Here is a 24,631-nt window from a genome sequence, read left to right on the forward strand (position 1 = left end):
TTCCAGCTCCTGCTACCATCAAAGCCCATTCTACTCTGTCTGTTGGCCCTTCTTGGGCGGCCCGCCCTGGTGCGACCCTTGAACAGTTGTGCAAGGCGGCTACGTGGTCTATCAGTGAACACGTTCATAAGGTTCTATGCCTTCGATACTTCCGCCTCCCAGGATGCTTCCTTTGGACGCCGGGTTCTTGTGCCCGCTACAGTGCGTCCCCTCCCATAAGGAACTGCTTTAGGACATCCCCGATGTAATTCCCTGTGGAATACCAGTGTACCCCGCTGCAGAAAAGGAGATTTATGGTAAGAACTTACCCTTGTTAAATCTCTTTCTGCGAGGTACACTGGATTCCACAGGGCGCCCACCCTGTCGCATTTAGCTTCTTTGGGTTGGTATGGCATAAGCCGCCGATACCTTCTCCTGTCGTGAGAATGTGGTGCACGTGGCTACTAACAGTTTACGTCTCTTTTACCTGCTACTGCATTGGACTGGTTGACAAAACTGAGCTCCTGTGCACGGAGGCGGAGTTTTAGATGAGGCGGCGCTGAGCATCTTGGGAACAGTGAAAGCTTTTATCCTACTCTACACCCCCCGATGTTAGTCCCTGTGGAATCCAGTGTACCTCGCAGAAAAAGATTTAACAAGGGTAAGTTCTTACCATAAATCTTTTTCTCATTAGTCTGTACTGACAGAAGCATGTGTAGGATAAGAGATTGTTCTAGTAACTGAGCAAGGAGAATATGTGACTCTCTCTGTAATAAGTGATTGTTACTCACCTGTGCTGATATCTGTAGGGATTTCCTCCTCCTTACACTGATGACCTCTCACATATATTTCTTCTTTTTTCTCTATATCTTCCACCTTAATATCAGACACATTTGTCTCTTCTCCCTCTATATCTTCTGCCTTTATATCAGTGACATACGTTTCTTCTTCTCCCTCTATATCTTCTGCCTTTATATCAGTGACATACGTTTCTTCTTCTCCCTCTATATCTTCTGCCTTTATATCAGTGACATACGTTTCTTCTTCTCCCTCTATATCTTCTGCCTTTATATCAGTGACATACGTTTCTTCTTCTCCCTCTATATCTTCTACCTTAATATCAGTGACATTTGTCTCTTCTTCTCCCTCTATTTCTTCTGCCTTAAGGTCTTCGACCTTAATGTTATTTAAGTGGCCTTCACCCTATAAAAACCAGCAATAAAAGACATTAATAATGTGTGATTTCAGTAAGATATTAAACAATACAAAAGAACAAACTCAGCTTTTCTACACATCATATAGAGAAAGTCACTGTGGCATTTGGCGAGATCGAAAATCCCATCTACCTGATACTCTTGTGGGATCCTGTGACTCTCCTCTGTACAATCCTGTGAATACAGAGGATGGGGACATCTCTCTGGGGTATCTCTGTTACTGGGTCCATCTGTAGGAGACATACAGTGACTGAGTACACTGTATATATGTAATTATCAGATGAAGTGTGTATATACAGTAGGTGGTCCTCATACCTGTTCTCCCCTGTACAATAAATTAAAATCTCCTCTTACCTAGTGATATGAGCGGACAGGGATTCTCCATCATCACGTCCTTGTACAGATCCTTATGTCCCTGCATATACTCCCACTCCTGCATGGAGAGATGGACAGTGACATCCTGACACCTTATAAGAACCTGACACACACAATGACACAGTCATCACCCAGACACCTCCCCTGGTGTTACTGTATAATGTCCCATTCCCAGCAGTCACCTCTCCAGTCATCACCCAGACACCTCCCCTGGTGTTACTGTATAATGCCCCATTCCCAGCAGTCACCTTTCCAGTCATCACCCAGACACCTCCCCTGGTGTTACTGTATAATGTCCCATTCCCAGCAGTCACCTCTCCAGTCATCACCCAGACACCTCCCCTGGTGTTACTGTATAATGTCCCATTCCCAGCAGTCACCTTTCCAGTCATCATCCAGACACCTCCCCTGGTGTTACTGTATAATGTCCCATTCCCAGCAGTCACCTCTCCAGTCATCACCCAGACACCTCCCCTGGTGTTACTGTATAATGTCCCATTCCCAGCAGTCACCTCTCCAGTCATCACCCAGACACCTCCCCTGGTGTTACTGTATAATGTCCCATTCCCAGCAGTCACCTCTCCAGTCAGCAGCTGAATGATCTTGTTGGTGAGTTCCAGGATCTTCTGCTCATTGTCTCTCTCAAGTATCAGTGAGTGAGGTGGACGCACCGTGATGGGGCTCTGGGTCCTGTTCAATCCTCCAGACCCATGGAGACAGATACTTGGTCTCTCACACTCACTGGAGGTCTTCTTCACTACTGTGTAATAATGTGTGAACACAGAGACATTAATAAAAAGATAAGTAGAATTTCACAAATTTGGAGTTGTTTTTTAAAGTGTCTATCTTTCAATAATAGCACTTACCCTATTTGTAACCATACATTTATTATATATGGATGGATTTAAGTATCCTCCAGCTCCAGCAACGACACACTACTGGTGCTGGAGGATGAGATAGCAATCCAAATCGTGAAGATTTTCTCTTTATGAGCTCACATCTTATTAAGGTGAGGGAGGATCTAATTTGCCATCAACACGCTCTGGATACCACTCACTGATAAATAGCAATTTTATTTCTGTATAACATTTTTTAATGTGTATGTTACAAACTGTGTCAATAAACCAATAATTGGTACTAATTGTCCCTTGTGGCCTTCTGTTTGGGCGATTTTTCTGGTGAGGGGATATCTGTTCCAGGATCCCAGGAGAATAAACTGTGCAAAGATTTCTTCAATCTCCAGTCTGCACCAATTGGGTCCATTATTTTGGAAGATTTAATATCCAATGAATATAGCGCACTTTGGAAAATAAATAAATATAGTGGCAGAGACAGCATGTTTCCATGTGAAAGTAATGTGGAGGATCCAGACCAGGTTTTGGAAGCAGTAGTCCCGATATAAGGGTTTCCAGGGCAGAGTCACCTTACTCTTGATGGTGGAATAGCTGCCCAAGTGATAGGCCGGGGTGTGTGGGTTAGACTAGGGACCACTGGAGCCTGTCAAGAGTCTGCTATGCTGAAAGTGCCTGTATGCTACTGCCTGTAATACCGACTGCATATCGATGTAACTTGCTATGTGCTGACCTGCTGTTCCAAATGAACACAGAAAATGTTCATTTGAGTCCCCGTGTGTGTGATCCTTGTCACAAGTGATGGAGAATGCGAGCAAGGACACGGTGTACAGCAGAAACTGTTGGTAAGCATACCGGTGTTTAAACTGCAAGTTTTCCTTTTCTTCCTCTCTGGTTACGCAGTGCAAGTGGCAGCCTTAAAGGGCCATAGCATTATAGGCAGACTGTTTGCTGTTATGTGTTAAATAGCCAGAAAAACAGACGGGTGTCGGCTTGGACGGTTTGATAAGCCTGGCACATTATATTAAACCTCCTAGTTTTGTCCTTAAAGGGGCCATGCAGGGCAAAATGGAGTAGTTACTAAAACAACTTGCTGAACTTGCAGCTGGGCAACAAACTATAATTCAAATGTTACATGAGGGGCAACAAACCTAGATTCAGATGTTACATGAGGGGCAACGAACCCAGCTGAAAGACAGCAAACTCAAATTCAAATGTGCGATGAGTTAAAAGCGCATAAAAAAACTGAGCCAAAGCGGGAAAGGCTACTAATGCTCACCCCAGCGGATGCTATAGAGGCATTCCTTTGCACGTTTGAGCGCACGGCCACGCGGTTGGGATGGCCTGCGGAGGAATGGTCTGACAGGCTGGACACCGTTTAACAGGGGAGGCACAGCGGGCGTATGTGGACATGACTGTGGCTGAGGCACGCTCCTATCCTGGCCTGAAAAAGGCTATACTGGATAGGATTGGAGTGACGGGGCCAAGCAAACCTCAACAATTCCATGACTGGCGGCTTGAGTGCTCTGAGCCTCCCAGGATTCAGCTGGCCAAACTAGCCCGACTGGCAAGGGCCTGGTTGCAGCCAGATAAAAACCCTGCAGTACAGATTGTGGAAGTAGTCGCACTGGACCAGGCTATGCGAGTGTTAGACTGCTCGGTGCAGCAGTGGGCCCTTCAGGCTGACCCTCAGACATCTGAGGAGTTGGCAGTGGTGAATGAGCGGCACCTGATGCTGTGAAAGCTGAATAAAGCCAGGTCATGATACGGGCCAACACCTAAACCCGAAACTCAGGTCTCAGTAGTTAAACCAGAGGCTCCGCCTCCCTTGGTGTGCTTTGAGTGTGGCGAGCCTGGTCATGTGCGGCGGGACTGCCTGAAACAGGGCGAGCCAATGGACAGCTCGGCCGTTGGTCAGCATGGCGGCAGCAGGGGGTATCCCAAGCAAAGTCCTCACTGTTCCGGGTGCAGGTACAGGTGGAAAACCGGGAGATTTGGGCCCTGGTAGATACCGGCAGTTAGCTCACCATTGTCGCGGCCAACATGGTTCCTCCGGGAGCAGACAAGGTCCAGCCTCCTGTCAGGGTGTTGTGCATCCATGGCGATGTGGAGGAGTGCCCACAGGTCTATTTACCCCTGACCATTCAAGGTCGGTTGTTAAAACGTGGTAGCGGCGGTGACCTTCAGTTCCCCATATCCGCTGATCCTGGGCCGAAACTTTCCATAGCTACAGGAGCTGGTTACCTGGCATGCTAGCAACAAACCATCAAACACCAAAACAACTCAGAAGCCAGAGACCAGAGACTACCAAAGTTTAGCGTCCGGGAGAGAGGCTGCCGGTCCCAAACCACCCCAAGAGACTGAGTCCGAGGCCCATTGGAACCCAGTTGGTGGGACGATATCACTGCAGGACTTTGGGAGAGATCAACACGATGACAGCAATTTGGTACACGCCTTTGAGACTGTTAAAGTAGTTAACGTCAGGATAGTTGATGCTTTACCATCAGAGGATGTACCATATTTTGTTTTGAAAAATGATTTGCTATATTGTGTCGCTACTTTACAAGGGAAAGGGGTAGATCAGCTCTTGGCTCCCCGAAAACTGGAGCAGTTGGTGTTAGAAGCTACCCATCTAGGGAAGGAGAAAACACTCCAACGCATCCAGTTAAGGTTCTTTTGGCCTGGCATCTATGCTTCCGTTAAGAGGTATTGTCAGGAATGCCCAGTCTGCCAGAGGACAGCCCCACGGCCAGAGTTTAGAGCTCCACCGGTACCCTTCCCTTTCATTTCCGTACCTTTTGAGCAGATTGGTATGGATCTGATAGAGCCAGTGGAAAAATCTGCTCGAGGGCACCAATACATATTGGTAGTAGTTGATTATGCCACCAGGTACCCAGAGGCTATATCCCTGCGCAATATGAAATCTGGCACTATTGCCAGAGAACTAATAACCATGTATACCCGGTTAGGAATACTGAAAGAGGTCTTAACGGATCAAGGTACACCTTTCGTGTGTCTAAACTCATGAAAGATTTATGTCGGCTGCTAAACGTAGGCAGGATTACTACCTCGGTGCACCACCCGCAGACAGATGGCCTGGTAGAAAGATTTAGTAAAACCCTTAAGCAAATGATAAAGAGGGCAGTGTCACAAGAAAAACGAGATTGGGATCTGCTCCTACCTTACTTGATGTTTGCGGTCAGAGAGGTACTCCAATCCTCTACAGGGTTTAGTCACTTTGAGCTCCTCTATGGGAGACAGCCCAGAGGAATTCTAGATCTCTTAAAAGAAGGGTGGAAAGTATAACCATGGACCCTAACATTCAGTTTGTGGCCCAGTTATATGGCGGTTTAAGGCAGATTGCGCCACTACTGAACATGGAAAGGGCCCAACAACGTCAGATGTATGATGTCACCTCAGTTTACCGGTCCTTTAATCCGGGAGATAAAGTGTTAGTGCTGGTACCCACCACAGAAAGCAAGATGTATGCACAATGGCGGGGCCCCTATAAGATCATCAAGGCAAGTGGGACCGGTGAATTACAGGGTCCGACAGGAGGGTAGAAGGAGGGAGGTACAAGTCTACCATGTAAACCTGTTAAAACCCTGGAAAGAAACTACCAATCGGCCCACTTTGGTAGCTAAAAAGATTTCAGAATGCCAGGTACCCATGGAAGTCACGCTTACTCCTGAACAGAAACGGGAAGTGGTGAACTTGGTGAAACGCTACCAAGATGTGTTTTCTGCCATTCCGGGAAAGACACAGATCATCCAACATGATGTTGTGACTCCACCCGGGGTGGTCATTAAACAGAGGCCTTATCACATACCCGAAGCAAAGCGGGCAGCGGTAAAGCAGGAGGTGGAAGAGATGTTATGCCTAGGAGTTATAGAGGAATCCACCAGTGAGTGGAATAATCCAATTGTCCTAGTACGGAAGCCTTCAGATGCCTTACGGTTCTGCAATGACTTCCGTAAATTAAGTCAAGTGTCCCGGTTTGATTCTTACCCTATGCCCCGGGTTGATGAGTTGGTAGAAAATGTAGCCAATAGTCAATCTCTCACTACACTTGATTTGACAAAAGGTTATTGGCAGATTCCGTTACCAGAAGCTGCTAAGGCAAAAACAGCCTTCTCTAGCCCAGAAGGCTTATTCCAATATAAAATGCTCCCATTTGGTTTACATGGTGCCCCAGTAACCTTCCAGAAAGCTATGCATAAGTTGCTGCGCCCCACAGAGAATATTTTATTTATTTTATTTATTAACAGTTTCTTATATAGCGCAGCATATTCAGTTGCGCTTTACAATTAGAACAACAGTAATAGAACAAAACTGGGTTAAAACAGACAGACATAGAGGTAGGAAGGACCTGCTCGCAAGCTTACAATCTATAGGGAAAATATGCGACTGCTTATTTAGATGACATTGTTATTTTCAGCTCTGACTGGGAGTCACACCTACCAAAGGTAGAATCCGTTTTACAATCTCTACGGGCACACGGGTTTACCATAACCCTGAGAAATGTGCCATTGGTATGATTGAGGCCAAGTATTTGGGATACATTGTGGGCAGAGGACAGGTTAAACCTCAGCCTAGTAAGGTAGAAGCAGTCCTCACCTGGTCTAGACCTAAATACAAAATCACAACTTAGGACATTTCTCGATTTGGTCGGATATTATCGCAGGTTCATTGGAGATTTCGCCGCTAGAGCGGCTCCACTAACCGAATGTCTTAAAAAACAGTTCCCAGACAAGATAACGTGGTTTAGACCAGTGGAAACTGCTTGGCAGGATTTAAGACAAGCTTTGTGTACTGAGCCTGTCTTGCAAGCTCTTGACTTTAAAAAGCAATTTGTGTGACAAACGGATGTCTCTGGGACAGGATTAGGAGCAGTCCTATCCCAAGAGGTAGATGGAGAGGAGAAGCCCATCCTCTACCTTAGCCGTAAATTATTGCCCAGGGAGCGCAGGTACTCAACTGTAGAGCAGGCGTGCTTGGCCATTAAATGGGCAGTTGAGCATTAAGGTATTATTTATTGGGACGAGAGTTTTTGTTGGTGACAGACCATGCACCCTTACAGTGGATGCATACAAACAAAGAGGTGAATGCTTGTGTGACTTGTTGGTTTTTGGCTTTGCAGCCATTTAAGTTTGAGGTGAGGCATCGCCCAGGGAAACAGCACCTCAATGCCGATGCCCTTTCCAGGAGGTCTGTAGGTCCTGCTCTTCCAAGCAACCCTATGGTGAAGCTGGGGGGGGAAGGGGGGGAGGAAAAAGGCAAGGCGGCTGACCTCTGGAAGGTGATGGAAGGCTGTGTACCTGGGCGGATGACACAGGTGGGGGTGGGAGAGGCAGAGAGCTTGCCTAAAAATAGTGTAGCTTCACCAGGGTGGTTGAAGCTAAGGGGGGAGGAGTGTGGCAGAGACAGCATGTTTCCATGTGAAAGCAATTTTGAGGATCCAGACCAGGTTTTGGAAGCACTAGCAGAATCCCAGGTGTGTGATCAGCAGCACATGGGATTTCCTGATATAAGGATTTCCAGGGCAGAGTTACCTTGCTCTTGACGGTGGAATAGCTGCCCAAGTGATAGCCCAGGGTGTGTGGGTTAGACTAGGGACCACTGGAGCCTATCAAGGCCAGTATTTACTAAAAAAAACGAGTTTTGCCGATTTGTGTTTTTTTTTCTAAGTCCCAATCCGGGAATTCACTAAGCACAAATCTCGGCAGTGTCTGGTCTATTCGTAATGGATTTAACGGCAAAGTTCTGAAATACGAATGAATAGACCATCGGTCAAACGCGGCTGTTATTTCATACAATACGGGTATTCACTATTCATTCGTATTTGGGTGTTAGTCTCTGAGTGCTCAAGTGCGGGTCTATTTTTTTGCGAATCGTTAAAAAAAGCAGCAAAAAAATAGACCTGCTTTTTCCAGTCGAGTTTGGATAACCATGCACGGATCAGTGAGATCTGTGCATGGTTATCTATGAGAAAGGGTGTGTTTAGTGTAAAAACATTAAAAAAAATTGCGTGGGGTCCCCCCTCCTAAGCATAACCAGCCTCGGGCTCTTTGAGCCGGTCCTGGGTGACAAAATATGGGGAAAAAAATGACAGGGGTTCCCCCATATTTCATCAACCAGCACCGGGCTCTGTGCCTGGTCCTGGTTCAAAAAATACGGGGGACAAAAAGCGTAGCGGTCCCCCGTATTTTTTAAACCAGCACCGGGCTCCACTAGCCAGGTACATAATGCCACAGCCGGGGGACACTTTTATTGTGGTCCCGGCGGCCCTGGCATTACATACCCAACTAGTCACCCCTGGCCGGGGTACCCTGGAGGAGTGGGAACCCCTTAAATCAAGGGGTCCCCCCCTCCAGCCACCCAAGGGCCAGGGGTGAAGCCCGAGGCTGTCCCCCCCATCCAAGGGCGGCGGATGGGGGCTGATAGCCTTGTGTAAAAAATGAGAATATTGTTTTTTAGTAGCAGTACTACAAGTCCCAGCAAGCCTCCCCCGCAAGCTGGTACTTGGAGAACCACAAGTACCAGCATGCGGTGAAAAACCGGGCCCGCTGGTACCTGTAGTACTACTACTAAAAAAATACCCAACAAAAAACAGGACACACACACCGTGACAGTATAAGTTTATTACATACATGCACACCTCCAAACATACATACTTACCTATGTTCACACGAGGCTCGGTCCTCTTCTCCATGTAGAATCCTTGGGGTACCTGTGAAAAAAATGATACTCACATAATCCAGTGTTGCTTGTCTTCTTTGTATAATCCACGTACTTGGCAAAACAAAAAAACGGAAACCCAACCACGCACTGAAAGGGGTCCATGGCAACCAATCAACACTGAAGTAACATCTATAATTTGCATACTATAAAATGATACAGAGCTGCTGATTGGTTGATGGGGAAATTTCTCCACTGGCTCAGTTCTCCACTGTTATCACTGCTTAGTAAATGTACCCCTAAGTTCACTGATTTTTATTTGTAGCGCCGGTAAAGGAAATACTCATCTTTCTTTCTACTGCATATACACTCACCCTATACCCATAGGGGTAAATTTACTAAGGTGGGAGATTTTTTAGAACTGGTGATGTTGCCTATAGCAACCAATGAGACTCTATTATCGTCTAGAAGCAGCTAGATAGATGTTAAGTAAACTCTGACCGGTTGCTATGAGCAACATCACCAGTTCTAAAAAAACTCCCACCTTAGTAAATTTACCACCACAGTGCCCAGCACACACACTCTCTGTACCCACAGTGCCCAATATACACACACACCCTGTACCCATAGTGCACAGCATAATTCACACACCCTATACATAGGTGTGCGCAGGGGGGGTGCCTGGTGCGCACAGGCATCCCCTAATGTCTGGCACCCAGATCTCACATGCCTGATGCAGCGATCGCCGAGCAGGCTGATTACTGTCCCCTCTGCGCTGCACCCTGTCAGGACTGCATTACCGACCGGACGCCTGGGTTAATCAAGGGTGCCACTGACACCGGCTTTCAAATTCCCAGCTCCACCTCCATGTACAAAAACAGTGTGATGTGACGTGATTACGTCATGCTGCTCGCATGCCCACCCGTCATACCCGCCACATACACACCTCTCTCCTTCTATGCTATGCCAACGCCAGCCACTGATGAGGATCAGCATGCAGCCAGCGTTCCTCTTAGGAAGACAAATTCAGTACTGGCAGGCGGTCGGCAGCAACATTGACACGTCACTTGTTTTTCCAGCAGCATCAGTACTAGTCTGCGACTGTCAGTGTCAGTGAGTGACTGACTTGTAAGTAAGCTGTTGCAGCTTGCAGGGGAAAGAGAGGGGGAGCCAGACCAGGCTGAGGAGGAGCAGTGTAATTGCAGTGAGTGCCATCAGGGGTGTTTGTTTGGTGCACTCCACAACATCTGACGATGTATCTGCTTTATTAGGATTGGTACAAAGATGGATATTTTACATGTGTTTACCATCAATAGATGGTACTAACCACGCCCAAAAGGCGGTGCTAGACCCCCCCCCCCCCCCCCCCTCGACGGTGCACCCCCTAATAAAATGTGCTGCGCACACCAGTGACCCTATACCCATAGTGCACAGCACAATTCACACACCCTATACCCATAGTGCACAGCATACAGACATACACACCCCATGCTCACAGTGCCCAGCACACTCACACACCCTGTACCCATAGTGCCCAGCACATACAAATCCTGTACAAATAGTGCCCAGCACATACACACCCTGTACCCATAGTGCCCAGCACATACACACCCTGTACCCATAGTGCCCAGCATACACACACACCCTATACACTCAGTGCCCAGCATACACACACACTCTGTACAAAGATGCCCAGCACACTCACACACCCTGTACCCACAGTGCCCAGCGCATACACACCCTGTACCCATAGTGCCCAGCATACACACACACACCCTATACACTCAGTGCCCAGCATACACACACACACTCTGGGGGAGATGTACTAAGCCTGAAAAGTGATAAATATCACTGTGATAAAGCACCAGCCAATCGGCTCCTAACTGCCATGTCACAGGCTGTGTTTGAAAAATGACAGTTAGGAGCCGATTGGCTGGTGCTTTATCACAGTGATATTGATCACTTTTCAAGCTTAGTACATCTGGCCCTCTGTACCCACAGTGCCCAGCAAACTCACGCCCCATACCTATTGTGAACATCACAGTCAGTACAGTAATAATCGGATTTACCTGTTACACAGCCGCACAGCATATACTGTGTGGATCCGCGGCTAGCGTATATATTAGGTAGATGCTAGAATCAAGTGACTCTACCCTAACCCTAGCGTGTCCTGGCGAGACAAGCATCAGATAGCAGCACTAGCTGGATATCTTTAGAGGAACATAATGTCCTCAGTGCAGGAGGGCGGCGGCCATGTTGGCGGAGTCTTATAATATCACTGGCCAACCCTGGCGGCCGCTGGCTGCAGCTAGAGGCTACATACTGCTTATTCCCGTGTAAGCCTTACGTCCTAAAGTGCCCTATCAGTAAAGGGAGACATTATTGCGATACTATTTTCCTGAAAAACATAACGGAGATCTAGAGAAGCCGACGGCCGTTTTGTTGTGGTCCATCCTCTCTCCTACCCCAATACTCAGGTACTTCTTCTCCTGGGGCAGATAATTGGATCCTGTCACGTCTCTGTTTCCTCTCACAAAGGTATTCCGCTCCCTGGGTCTGTTTATACCGAGGTCTGGGCTGTGCCCCATGCACATCTGAGATAATAGAGTGTAAGCTCTTTTGGTGAGGCAGCAATGGAGGTGTATGGTGGCATATAGAACCTGTGTATGGTGACCATAGGCATGGCATTTGCTCTGCCATCTCTATACATATGACATATGCCATCAGATGTTATGGGGGTCTGTTCAGTTAGGTGGGAGCAGTGCAAAGTGCTGATGCGGTGGCGTGGATACGCAGAAGGCGGGGCTACAGCGCCTCATCTCATCCCCTGCGGAAAGCAAAATAATCAGCTAGTCACGGATTACCGTAAGTGAAGCACTTTGCTTCACTTACTGGCACCACGAGTCCAGTGAATGTGACTAGATGTAGCCTCAATCTTCATAGGGGTCAGTTCAATTACCTGTATGTTCCCTCATGATGGCGGGAGTAAGAAACTGCGGACTCGTGTATTTGCGGGGCTGTGTACAAAAATCTACACATATGGGATGAGATCGGGCCGCAAGAGGTGCAGACTGCGTTGCTGTTGGCAGCATTTCCTCACCATTCTATCGCCAGCTCGCACCCCTCCTGGCTAATTGAGTTGAGCCCCTTAGAGTCCAATTTGTCTAGATCCATAAAGCCAGTTGTATTTACATGATGTTCTTTGTATCCCGGTATTGCAGCATATAGAGCCTCATTGGAGACCCCCTGCCATACCGGAGGAAGAGGAGAATGGGGCCAAACGATTGGGTATGCACAGTATACATGATAATAAATGGCGCTGTCCTGAGAATGTAAATCACTGCCTGTATACCAGCGTCCTGATTAGTGCTGGCATAGACGGACCCCATATCCCGGCTTATCACCGCTGGTGAGGCTATCAGTGGTGCCTCCCCATCATGGAATACGCTGGCTGTCTCGGCGAGATAGCCTGTTCCTGACGGGATGGGGCCTACGCTGTGTTTATGTATACCTCCCAACATGACATTCCAGTAGGGACAACATACTCTATTCATGGACTTCCCTCTTAATTTATGATTGCCGTCACCTGTGTTGAACTAGTTAATGAATAAGAAAGGTGTTTATCACAGGTGATGGCAATCATAGATTAAGATGTTGTCCCTCCTTGAATGGGTCATGTTGAGAGGTATGGTGTATGTAACTAATGCTGCTATTGATCTGAGTATTGTCTCTGTTGTGACGGCGTCTACTGCCCCCTTGTGTCTGTGTATAGTTTATAGGTAGGTTTCCTTATAGCGGCTTACATCAAGAGTTTTGTCAGTGCTTCCCTATTACACATTGCTGTTGGCCACAGTACCGCATGCCTAGCCTTCCTGCAGGGCTTTATGATGATATTTTCCATCTTTGCATCTCTGGCACCATTGATGGTTCTAAGTTGTTAGATCTTAGATACTCAGCTCCTCCTAGATGTTGTGGCTGTGACACTTCCTTGGCGATAACATTCATGATAACAGGAACCCGCCAGCAGATGATAAAATCTGGAAACCATTAGATTTTTTTTTTTTTTTTTTATTCGTTTTTTTGTTTTCTCTACAGCTTAAATTGGTTTCCACCTCTAGGTTCCTGTTCCACCCCAAAGTCACGGTTTCTACCTATAGGTTTCCTGTTTCCACCCCTAGTTCTCGGTTTCTATCTATAGGTCCCTGTTTCCACCACTCCACTAATTCCTCTGTGAACCATGCAGGTCGTTGTGCGGCTTCTTGCTGTGTGTGCTCAGGCGCTCACTCGGTCTCTTTGAAGGCTGTACTCAGGCGAAAAACGTGTGCCCGGCCATAGGGCTGATGCAAGTTTGGATAGTAACTCCTAAAGACGCACCAGGTGGTATAAAAGTGGCTACAGCTGCGGAAAGTGCCCGCCTCAGTCCTTGCATATTCCTATACAGGGATTTATACAAGATAAGGACTTTAGCACGATCGGCATAAAGTCACAGATGGGCCACTGCCAATAGATGCAGCTGCGGGCACCTCTGAGTCCACCTCTGCTTCAGGGCCATTGTCTCTGTACTCTCGCGTGGGAGATGTTGCCCTATTTGGGGGACCCTCACCTTCAGAGAAGTCGGTGTCCGAGGTGGTGTAGCACTCCCCCACCCCCCATCTTGTTATGGGGTCTGACATTGTAACACAGCCCAAATTCTCTGGAAAACCCCCTGGTTCTGTCAAATGTAACTTATTTTTAGTGGTGCTAAGAGCGTCTGATATGTCTCTGGCAGGAATAATCCTCCTGGCCAGGAGAGGGGCATTGGTGTAACATTATACAATACAGCGCTGTGTGACAAACCCTGAGAAGTTTTATTAGCCTGGGGCACAGGAACTTCTGAGAGACACTAACCAGGGCGATATGGAAGGGAAAAGAGAAGACTTACTGGTCACCCAGTGTTACATATCTATGTTATATGTGCTATGTTGATTATATTTATTATATTTATTCCTAGACAATACAGCTGTGAGGTACCAGAGAGTTTATTACAAGTTGTCCAATCTATATTCTCACTGAGGATGGACAAGGATGGATGTCAGAAGTCTGAGAGGATATTATATATCACAATGGAAATCATCTATTTGCTGACTGGGCAGGTGAGAGGGTCTGGGAGCATCACAGTGACATCAGATATCTTTAGTAATAATACAGGGACATGACTTGGGGGATTTGGGAGTGTCACATTGACAGCACTTATATCTACATTACTAATACAGGGACATGACTGGGGAGGTGAGGGGATCTGGGAGTGACAGTAATGTCACTTATGTCTATAGTAATATACAGGGGCATGACTGGGGAGGTGAGGGGATCTGGGAATGTCACAGTGACATCATTTATAGCTATAGTAATATACAGGGACATGAGTGGGGTGGTGAGGGGATCTAGGAGTATCACTGTGACATCACTAATACCCCTTTCACATCGCACAAATAACCTGGTATCGACACGGCATATTGCCGTGTCGACACGGGTCAGTGTGCGATGTGAAAGCACTTTGCCCGAATTAGCGGGTCGACTGACCCGGTAATTCAACCCGGTATATAAGAAGGGTTATTCCCGGGTTGAATACCGGGTCAGGCACAGTGTGAATTGGAGCGACACGGCTCCCATTCACAGCATAGGGAGAGGCAGCGCAGGAGATGAACTCCACCCCCGCCTCTGCTGCTGCTGCGCCCCCCCTGCTGCTATGGCAACCGACCCGGTATATTGACAGGTCCGAAAGCCAGCAAAGCAGAGCAAATGCTGGATCCCACCCGGTAAGGACACATTTCTCTTCTCGGGTGGGATCCGGCATTTGTGATCTGAAAGCGGTATTATTGCATAGTAATAATACAGGGACATGACTAGGTTAATGGGGTGATATGGGAGTGTCACTGTGATATCGCTTATATCTATAGTAATATACAAGGACATGACTGGGGGGTGAGGGGATCTGAGAATGTAACAGTGATCACTCAAGGCTCTTTTAATGAAACAGTGATCTTAATAAATGGGTGAGGAATTCAGGGAAAGCTTTTCCACAGCCCCCTGACGCCAGTCCAAGAGGATCTGGTTATCTTTTTTTTCTCTTGCGTCCTAGAGGATGCTGGGGACTCCGTAAGGACCATGGGGTATAGATGGGCTCCGCAGGAGATAGGGCACCTAAAAAGAACTTTTACTATGGGTGTGCACTGGCTCCTCCCTCTATGCCCCTCCTCCAGACCTCAGTTAGATTCTGTGCCCAGAGGAGAAAGGGTACACTGCAGAGAGCTCTCCAGAGTTTTCTGTTTTAAAAGAATTTTGTTAGGTTTTTTATTTTCAGGGAGTCCTGTTGGCAACAGGCTCCCTGCATCGTGGGACTGAGGAGAGAGAAGCAGGGCTGGCTTTACGGTTGGGCTCTGTTTCTAGGCTACTGGACACCATTAGCTCCAGAGGGTGTCGGAACACAGGTCTCACCTGGGGTTCGTCCCGGAGCCGCGCCGCCGTCCTCCTCACAGATGCCGAAGATAGAAGCCGGGTGAGTATGAGAAGGCAGAAGACATGAGGCGGCAGAAGACATCAGATCTTCATGAGGAGGCTCCCACTATACACACACAGAGCAGCACTGAAGGGTGCAGGGCGCTGGGGGGGGCGCCCTGGGCAGCAATATTCCTCACTTCTGGGCATGTTAAGATGGATTAGGCTGCGGAGGCAGTAAATCCAAGAATCCCCCGCCATTTTAATAAAAAAAGCACTGGGACCGAAGCCCGCCGTCGGGTGGGCGGGGCTTGATCCTCAACACTAACCAGCGCCATTTTCTCCGCAGAAGCTGCATGCTGAACGCTGGCTCCCTGGTCTCTCCCCTGCTGAACGTCACAGGCTGGAAAAAAGAGGAGGGGGGCACATTGGCGACGCAGTGAGTGGGAATTGGAATATTATTATATAAAAAAGCGCTATCTGGTCATAGTTTTCCACAGTGTTATTAAGCGCCGGGTGTGTGCTGGCATACTCTCTCTCTGTCTCTCCTAAGGGCCTGGTTGGGGTTTTGTCCCCTTGTAGGTTAATCCCTGTGTGTGTGGGGTGCCGGTACGTGGTGTCGACATGTCTGAAGCGGAAGGCTTCTCCAAGGAGGAGGTGGAGCAAATGAGTGGTGTGTCCCCGTCGGTTGTGCCGACTCCGGAATGGATGGACATGTGGCATATGTTGAATGCAAGTGTGGCATCTTTACATAAAAGGCTTGATAAAGCTGAATTAGGGCATCAGGGGGTCAATCCTCGGATTGGACCGACTCACAGGGCCCGTCGGGGTCTCAAAAGCGTCCCTTAACACAAGACACTACTACCGACACGGATTCTGATTCCAGTGTCGACTATGACGAAGTAAAATTGCACCCTAGGGTGACTAAAACCATTCAGTGTATGATTGTGGCAATAAGGGATGTGTTGCATATTGAGGATGAACCCTCGGTCCCCGACACAAGGGTACACATGTTTAAGGAAAAGAAACGGATTAAATGATTTCTTTGGAAAAGCTTGGGAGACTCCGGAAAAGAGACCGCAGATCCCCAAAAGAATTTATATGGCATACCCCTTCCCTAAGCAGGACAGGGAGATTTGGGAATCACCCCGCCCCCCTGTGGACAAGGCCCTGACGCGCTTGTCCAAGAAAGTGGCGCTACCGTCTCCTGACACAGCGGTCCTTAAGGACCCTGCAGATCGCAGGCAAGAAACTACCTTAAAGGGTATTTATTCTCATACGGGTGCTGTGCTAAGACCGTCAATTGCGTCGGCATGGGTGTGTAGCGCAATTGCAGCTTGGACAGATGAGCTGACAGATCAATTTGAAAATATGGATAAGGATACTATATTCTTAACTCTAGCCCATATTAAAGACGCAGTCTTATTTATGAGGGATGCTCAAAGGGACATTGGACTGCTAGCTTCTAGGGCCAATGCCATGTCTATCTCGGCAAGAAGATCCTTATGGACTCGCCAATGGACGGGTGATGCGGATTCCAAAAAACATATGGAAGTACTACCCTATAAGGGTGAGGTATTGTTTGGGGATGGGCTGACGGACCTGGTTTCCACAGCTACAGCAGGTAAATCAAAATTTTTACCATATATTCCCCAACAGCAAAACAAAGTAACACCCTATCAGATGCAGTCCTTTCGGTCGCACAAGTCCAGAAGAGGTCGGGGATCCTCTTTCCTCACCAGAGGTAAGGGCAGAGGCAAAAGAGCACCTGCTTCGGCAGGTGCCCAGGACCAAAAGTCCTCCCCGGCTGCTCCAAAACCCACAGCATTACGCTGGGGCTCCCCTGAGGGAGTCCGCACCGGTGGGGGGCACGTCTTCGACTTTTCAGTCAGGCCTGGGTCAGATCAGACCTGAATCCCTGGGTGTTGGAAATAGTTTCCCAGGGGTACAAACTGGAATTCGAGGAGGTGCCCCCGCGCCGATTTTTCAAATCGGCCCTACCAGCTTCCACATCGGAAAGGGATGTAGTGTTAGCTGCAATTCAAACGCTGTGTATACAGCAAGTGATAACCAAGGTTCCCCTGCACCAGCAGGGAAGAGGTTACTACTCAACCCTATTTGTGGTCCCGAAACCGGACGGTTCGGTCAGACCTATTTTGAATCTGAAATCCCTAAACCTGTACATAAAAAGATTCAAATTCAAAATGGAATCACTCAGAGCGATAATAGCCAACATGGAGGAGGGGGAGTTTATGGTGTCTCTGGACATAAAGGATGCGTGCCTTCATGTCCCCATATATGCCCCCCATCAGGAATACCTGAGATTCGCTGTACAGGATTGTCATTACCAATTTCAGACGTTGCCGTTTGGACTTTCCACGGCCCCGAGGATTTTCACCAAGATAATGGCGGAAATTATGGTGGTCCTGCGCAAGCATGGAGTCACAATTATCCCATACTTGGACGTTCTCCTGATAAAAGCGAGATCAGGGAGAAATTGCTGAGCAGTGTGGCACTCTCTCTGAGAGTGCTCCAGCAACACGGTTGGATTCTAAATCTACCGAAGTCACAGTTGATTCGGACAACTCGACTACCGTTCCTAGGTATGATACTGGATACGGAACAAATGAAGGTCTTCCTCCCAATAGAGAAAGCCCAGGACATCCAGAACATGGTCAGAGACCTGCTAAAACCGAAAAGGGTGTCAGTTCACCAATGCACTCGAGTTCTGGGAAAAATGGTGGCGGCCTACGAGGCCATTCCCTTCGGAAGGTTCCATGCAAGGACTTTTCAATGGGACCATCTGGACAAGTGGTCCGGGTCCCATCTGCACTTACATCGGAAAATAACTCTGTCCCCAGGGGCCAGAGTGTCTCTCCTGTGGTGGTTGCAAAGTGCTCACCTGCTGGAGGGTCGCCGGTTCGGAATTCAGGACTGGATCCTGGTTACCACGGACGCGAGCCTCCGAGGATGGGGAGCGGTCACACAGGGAAAAAACTTTCAGGGACTTTGGTCAGACCAGGAGTCCTGTCTACACATCAATGTGTTGGAACTCAGGGCCATTTACAACGGCCTTTGACAAGCGGAGAGTCTTCTTCGAAACCTACCAGTTCTGATTCAATCAGACAATGTCACAGCAGTGGCTCATGTGAACCGCCAAGGCGGGACAAGAAGCAGAGTCGCGATGGCGGAAGCCACCAGGATCCTTCGCTGGGCGGAAAATCATGTAAGCGCTCTGTCGGCTGTTTTCATTCCGGGAGTGGACAACTGGGAAGCAGACTTCCTCAGCAGACACGATCTCCATCCAGGAGAGTGGGGACTTCATCAAGAAGTCTTTGCAGACATAACACGTCTTTGGGGAACTCCTCAAATAGACATGATGGCGTCACGCCTCAACAAAAAGCTTCGGAGGTATTGTGCCAGGTCTCGGGACCCTCAGGCAGTGGCAGTAGACGCTCTGATAACACCGTGGCTGTTCAAATCGGTCTACGTGTTTCCTCCTCTTCCTCTCATCACAAAAGTGTTGAGGATCATAAGGCAAAGAAGAGTACAGACGATACTCGTTGTCCCAGACTGGCCTCGAAGGGCCTGGTACTCGGATCTAGTTGCAACAGGGGCCATGTGTATTTCAGGACTTACCGCGGTTACGTTTGACGGCATGGCGGTTGAACGCCGAATCCTAGCGAAAAAGGGGATTCCGGAAGAGGTCATCCCTACTTTAATAAAGGCTAGGAAGGAGGTGACGGTTAAGCATTATCACCGTATCTGGCGAAAGAATGTGTCTTGGTGTGAGACCAAGAATGCACCTACGGAAGATTTTCATCTGGGTCGTTTTCTCCACTTCCTACAGACAGGAGTGGATATGGGCCTGAAATTAGGCTCTGTTAAGGTTCAGATTTCGGCCCTCTCGATTTTCTTTCAGAAGGAATTGGCTTCTCTTCCAGAAGTCCAGACGTTTGTAAAGGGAGTGCTACACATCCAGCCTCCTTTTGTGCCTTCAGTGGCACCGTGGGACCTCAACGTGGTGTTGCAGTTCCTAAAATCACACTGGTTTGAACAGCTTAACAAGGTTGAGTTGAAATTTCTTACTTGGAAGGTGGTCATGTTGTTGGCTTTGGCATCGGCAAGGCGAGTATCAGAATTGGCGGCTTTGTCACACAAAAGCCCCTACTTGATTTTTCATGTGGATCGAGCTGAATTGCTGACACGTCCGCAATTTTTGCCTAAGGTGGTTTCTTCATTCCATGTGAATCAACCTATTGTGGTGCCTGTGGCTACAAGTGACCTGGAGGATTCCAGATCCCTGGACGTAGTCAGGGCCTTAAAGATTTAGGTAGCCAGGACGGCTCGAATTAGGAAAACAGAAGCTCTGTTTGTCCTGTATGCGGCCAATAAGATTGGCGCTCCTGCTTCTAAGCAGACTATTGCTCGCTGGATCTGTAATACGATTCAGCAGGCTCACTCTACGGCTGGATTGCCGTTACCGAATTCGGTTAAGGCCCATTCCACTAGGAAGGTGGGCTCTTCTTGGGCGGCTGCCCGAGGCGTCTCGGCATTACAACTTTGCCGAGCGGCTACTTGGTCGGGGTCAAACACTTTTGCTAAATTCTACAAGTTTGATACCCTGGCTGATGAGGACCTAGCGTTTGCTCAGTCGGTGCTGCAGAGTCATACGCACTCTCCCGCCCGATTGGATGCTTTGGTATAAACCCCATGGTCCTTACGGAGTCCCCAGCATCCTCTAGGACGTAAGAGAAAATAAGATTTTAAACCTACCGGTAAATCTATTTCTCCTAGTTCGTAGAGGATGCTGGGCGCCCGTCCCAGTGCGGAAACTCTGCAAGACTTGTATATAGTTGTTGCTTACATAAGGGTTATGTTACAGTTGAAATCGGTCTTGGACCGTTACTACTGTTGTTCATACGGTTAACTGGTTATGTATGATCCAGGTTACATGGTATGATTGGTGTGGGCTGGTATGAATCTTGCCCTTGGATTTCTAAATCCTGCCTTGTATTGTCCATCTCCTCTGGGCACAGTTCTCTAACTGAGGTCTGGAGGAGGGGCATAGAGGGAGGAGCCAGTGCACACCCATAGTCAAAGTTCTTTTTAGGTGCCCTATCTCCTGCGGAGCCCGTCTATACCCCATGGTCCTTACGGAGTCCCCAGCATCCTCTACGGACTAGGAGAAATAGATTTACCGGTAGGTTTAAAATCTTATCTTTTTTTTTTAGAGGCCACAACCACATGGTCCCGACATATTCGTACATATACCGAAACTACCTTTCTCTTATATCCTAGGGGATACTGAGAATCCATTTAGTACCATGGGGTATAGACAGGTCCACTCGGAGCCATGGGCACTATAGAAGTTTGATTAGGTGTGCTGGCTCCTCCCTCTATGCCCCTCCTACCAGACTCTGTTTAGAAAATGTGCCCGGAGGAGCCGGTCACATCTCTGGAAGCTCCTGAAGAGTTTTCTGCATTTATTTTCTATGTTTGTTATTATTTTCAGGCAGGACTGGCTGGCACCAGTCTGCCTGCTTCGTGGGAATTAGGGTGGGAACGGCCCAACCTCTCTCAGGGTTAATGGTCCCGTTCCCCGCTGACAGGACGCTATCCCCTGAGGGAACTATTCGCAAGCCCCACCACGGCAAGCATACATTCCCGCAGCATGCCGCCATCCCTAACAGAGCCAGAAGAATGAAGAATGGTGAGTACTAAACTGGCGTCCTGGCTAGCGGGTCGCTGGCCATTATGGCGGCATGAGGGTGCGGAGACGCACGGCTTCTAAACGGGGTGGACTGCGTCTCATAACTGTGTACGGACACAGACGCTGAACAGCGGACACAGTACCCAGACTGGCAACAAAGCCATAAAATGAGTCTGTCTCCATTTTATGCATAAAGACACATACAGCCAGTATAAAAAAAGAGCAGGAAGACCGCGCGCCATTGAAGGGTCGGGGCTTCACTATGAGGGGATCCAGCAACTCACCAGCGCCATTTTCCCTCCACAGCTGACACAGACACTGAATGACAGGAACGCGCAGCTCCTCTGGAGAGACTCCAGATGACCTCTGCGGCACCAGGGGGTTATAGCGGGGGGGGGGGGGGGGGCATTATTAGTGTACTAAGACCCTAATCTAGGTACTTAGTCTGCGACCCGGCTAAGCTTTGCATTAGCGATTAGGGCGCAGTGTGCTGGTTCCATACACTCTGTGTCTCCCTGGAAGGGCTCTTTGTGGGTTAATTGTGCATTTAACCTTTTCCTGTGTGTGTGTGTGTGTGCTGTCACTGTTACAGTATGTCAGGCAAAGAGTGTGTTTCATGTAAGGCACAGTGTTCCTCTTTTCCACGGGATTCACAAGTATGTACTCAGTGCAGTATCCTTTCCCAGGCTAATGGGTCTGAACCAGCATGGCTGGACTCCATTAAGGGAATGATTTCCTCAATTTCTACTAAGTTATCTCGGAATGAGAAAGAGACGCAATACTTAAGACAGTCTATGGCTGAGTTTATGAAGAAGTACTCAGTACCCAAACCAGCGTCTCAGTCCCCTGCCATTTGTCCGCAAAAACGTACTTTGGCCCATATCCTGCAGTCTGACTCTGATGATGAAGGTTCAGAAATGGAGTAGGGATGGACTCAGAGGTGGGGGAGGGTACTCTGTCGCAGGGAATAGAGGCTCTCATAGAAGCTATCAGAGAAGTTCTGAATATCCCTGATAAGGTGACAGAGGAGAGTGAGGAATCTAATTTTAACATAAAGAAGAAATCTTCAGCTACTTTTCCTGTGTCAAAGCAACTAAATACTTTGTTTGAAAAATGGGAGAATCCACTGATAATGGATGCATCGGTTTCCAGGCTCTCACGAAAATTGTATTGCCTGTCCCGGGTGCAGCCTCCCTAAAAGACGCGGCTGATCGCAAAATTGAGATTACGCTCAAATCTTTGTATACAGCGGCAGAGGTGGCCCAGAGACCCACTATAGCATGTGGGTGGATTACGCGAGCCATTGCTAAATGGTCGGGTAACCTTATTGATGGGTTAGATACGTTACCTCAAGGGGAGAGTGTTTCCTGCAACATATACAGGACTCTGCAACTTTATGGTGGAAGCCGTAAAAGAAATAGGCTTGCATAATGCACATGCTACAGCTATGGCAGTGTCTGCACGCAGGGATCTATGACTACGCCAGTGGACTGCGGATGCGGACTCCCGGAAAGGCGTGGAAGGCGTACCTTTCACAGGCGAGGCCTTACTTGGAGATAAACTAGACAAATGGATCTCCAAAGCTACTGCGGGTAATTCCACATACCTTCCTTCTGCAGCTTCCCCAGCTAGGAAGGCCTACTCAGTACCCAATTTACAGTCCTTTCGGACTGCCAAGTTTAGGGGCAAACCCAGAGTTTCTTCTACCGCCACCAGAGGTAAACCATGCAAACCAGCTACTGCCAGTTCACAGGAACAGGGCTCAGGCTCTGCTTCCTCAAAACCTTCAGCATGACGGTGGCCTGCGATGCCTGGAAGAGTGGCAGGTGGGAGCCCAGCTAAAATTCTTCAGTCACATCTGGACAAGGTTGTACCAGAATCCCTGGGTCATAGGTCTTATATCCCGGGGCTACAAACTGGAGTTCCAGGAGCTCCCACTTCACAGATTCTACAAATCAGGCTTACCAGTTTCACAAGGGGCAAGTATAACTTTATACAGGACGCCATTCAAAAACTGGTACAGACTAGAGATGAGCGGGTTCGGTTTCTCTGAATCCGAACCCGCCAGAACTTCATGTTTTTTTTCACGGGTCCGAGCGACTCGGATCTTCCCGCCTTGCTCGGTTAACCCGAGCGCGCCCGAACGTCATCATGACGCTGTCGGATTCTCGCGAGGCTCGGATTCTATCGCGAGACTCGGATTCTATATAAGGAGCCGCGCGTCGCCGCCATTTTCACACGTGCATTGAGATTGATAGGGAGAGGACGTGGCTGGCGTCCTCTCCGTTTAGAATAGATTAGAGAGACACTTGATTTACTAATTTTGGGGAGCATTAGGAGTACTCAGTACAGTGCAGAGTTTTGCTGATAGTGACCACCAGTTTTATTTATAATCCGTTCTCTGCCTGAAAAAAGCGATACACAGCACACAGTGACTCAGTCACATACCATATCTGTGTGCACTGCTCAGGCTCAGGCCAGTGTGCTGCATCATCTATTATCTATATATAATATTATATATATCTGTCTGACTGCTCAGCTCACACAGCTTATAATTGTGGGGGAGACTGGGGAGCACTACTGCAGTGCCAGTTATAGGTTATAGCAGGAGCCAGGAGTACATAATATATTATATAGTGAGTGACCACCAGACACACAGTGCAGTTTATTTAATATATCCGTTCTCTGCCTGAAAAAAGCGATACACACAGTGACTCAGTCAGTCACATACCATATCTGTGTGCACTGCTCAGGCTCAGGCCAGTGTGCTGCATCATCTATATATATTATATATCTGTCTGACTGCTCAGCTCACACAGCTTATAATTGTGGGGGAGACTGGGGAGCACTACTGCAGTGCCAGTTATAGGTTATAGCAGGAGCCAGGAGTACATAATATTATATTAAAATTAAACAGTGCACACTTTTGCTGCAGGAGTGCCACTGCCAGTGTGACTAGTGACCAGTGACCTGACCACCAGTATATATAATATTAGTAGTATACTATCTCTTTATCAACCAGTCTATATTAGCAGCAGACACAGTACAGTGCGGTAGTTCACGGCTGTGGCTACCTCTGTGTCGGCACTCGGCAGCCCGTCCATAATTGTATATACCACCTAACCGTGGTTTTTTTTTCTTTCTTTATACATACATACTAGTTACGAGTATACTATCTCTTTATCAACCAGTCTATATTAGCAGCAGACACAGTACAGTGCGGTAGTTCACGGCTGTGGCTACCTCTGTGTCGGCACTCGGCAGCCCGTCCATAATTGTATATACCACCTAACCGTGGTTTTTTTTTCTTTCTTTATACATACATACTAGTTACGAGTATACTATCT

General features: G+C 48.1%; 2 protein-coding genes across 5 annotated transcripts in view; one reads left to right on the forward strand and one right to left on the reverse strand.

The window, feature by feature from the left end:
- The window catches only part of LOC135057047 (gastrula zinc finger protein XlCGF26.1-like), a 35,574-nt gene extending 24,306 nt beyond the window's left edge, over positions 1-11,268 (reverse strand). Inside the window, exons 1-5 of one of the 2 annotated variants that reach the window (XM_063962919.1) lie at positions 11,167-11,268; positions 2,147-2,328; positions 1,548-1,626; positions 1,326-1,423; positions 771-1,182 (exon numbers count right to left, since the gene is read on the reverse strand). In XM_063962919.1, the coding sequence (XP_063818989.1) occupies positions 771-1,182; positions 1,326-1,423; positions 1,548-1,626; positions 2,147-2,328; positions 11,167-11,188 (793 nt within the window). In that variant the 5' untranslated portion in view covers positions 11,189-11,268. The remainder of the gene's footprint in view (positions 1-770; positions 1,183-1,325; positions 1,424-1,547; positions 1,627-2,146; positions 2,329-11,166) is intronic. The other variant, XM_063962920.1, reaches the window with a different exon arrangement.
- Positions 11,269-11,350: 82 nt separating this feature from the next.
- Positions 11,351-24,631, forward strand: part of LOC135057058 (oocyte zinc finger protein XlCOF8.4-like) — a 146,190-nt gene continuing 132,909 nt past the window's right edge. For all 3 annotated transcript variants that reach the window (XM_063962946.1, XM_063962947.1, XM_063962949.1), the window contains exons 1-3: positions 11,351-11,574; positions 12,319-12,385; positions 14,088-14,229. In XM_063962946.1, coding sequence (XP_063819016.1) covers positions 14,152-14,229 — 78 coding nt within the window. In that variant the 5' untranslated portion in view covers positions 11,351-11,574; positions 12,319-12,385; positions 14,088-14,151. The remainder of the gene's footprint in view (positions 11,575-12,318; positions 12,386-14,087; positions 14,230-24,631) is intronic.

The sequence above is a fragment of the Pseudophryne corroboree genome, chromosome 3 (genome assembly GCF_028390025.1).
Source record: "Pseudophryne corroboree isolate aPseCor3 chromosome 3, aPseCor3.hap2, whole genome shotgun sequence".
Lineage (NCBI taxonomy): Eukaryota > Metazoa > Chordata > Amphibia > Anura > Myobatrachidae > Pseudophryne > Pseudophryne corroboree.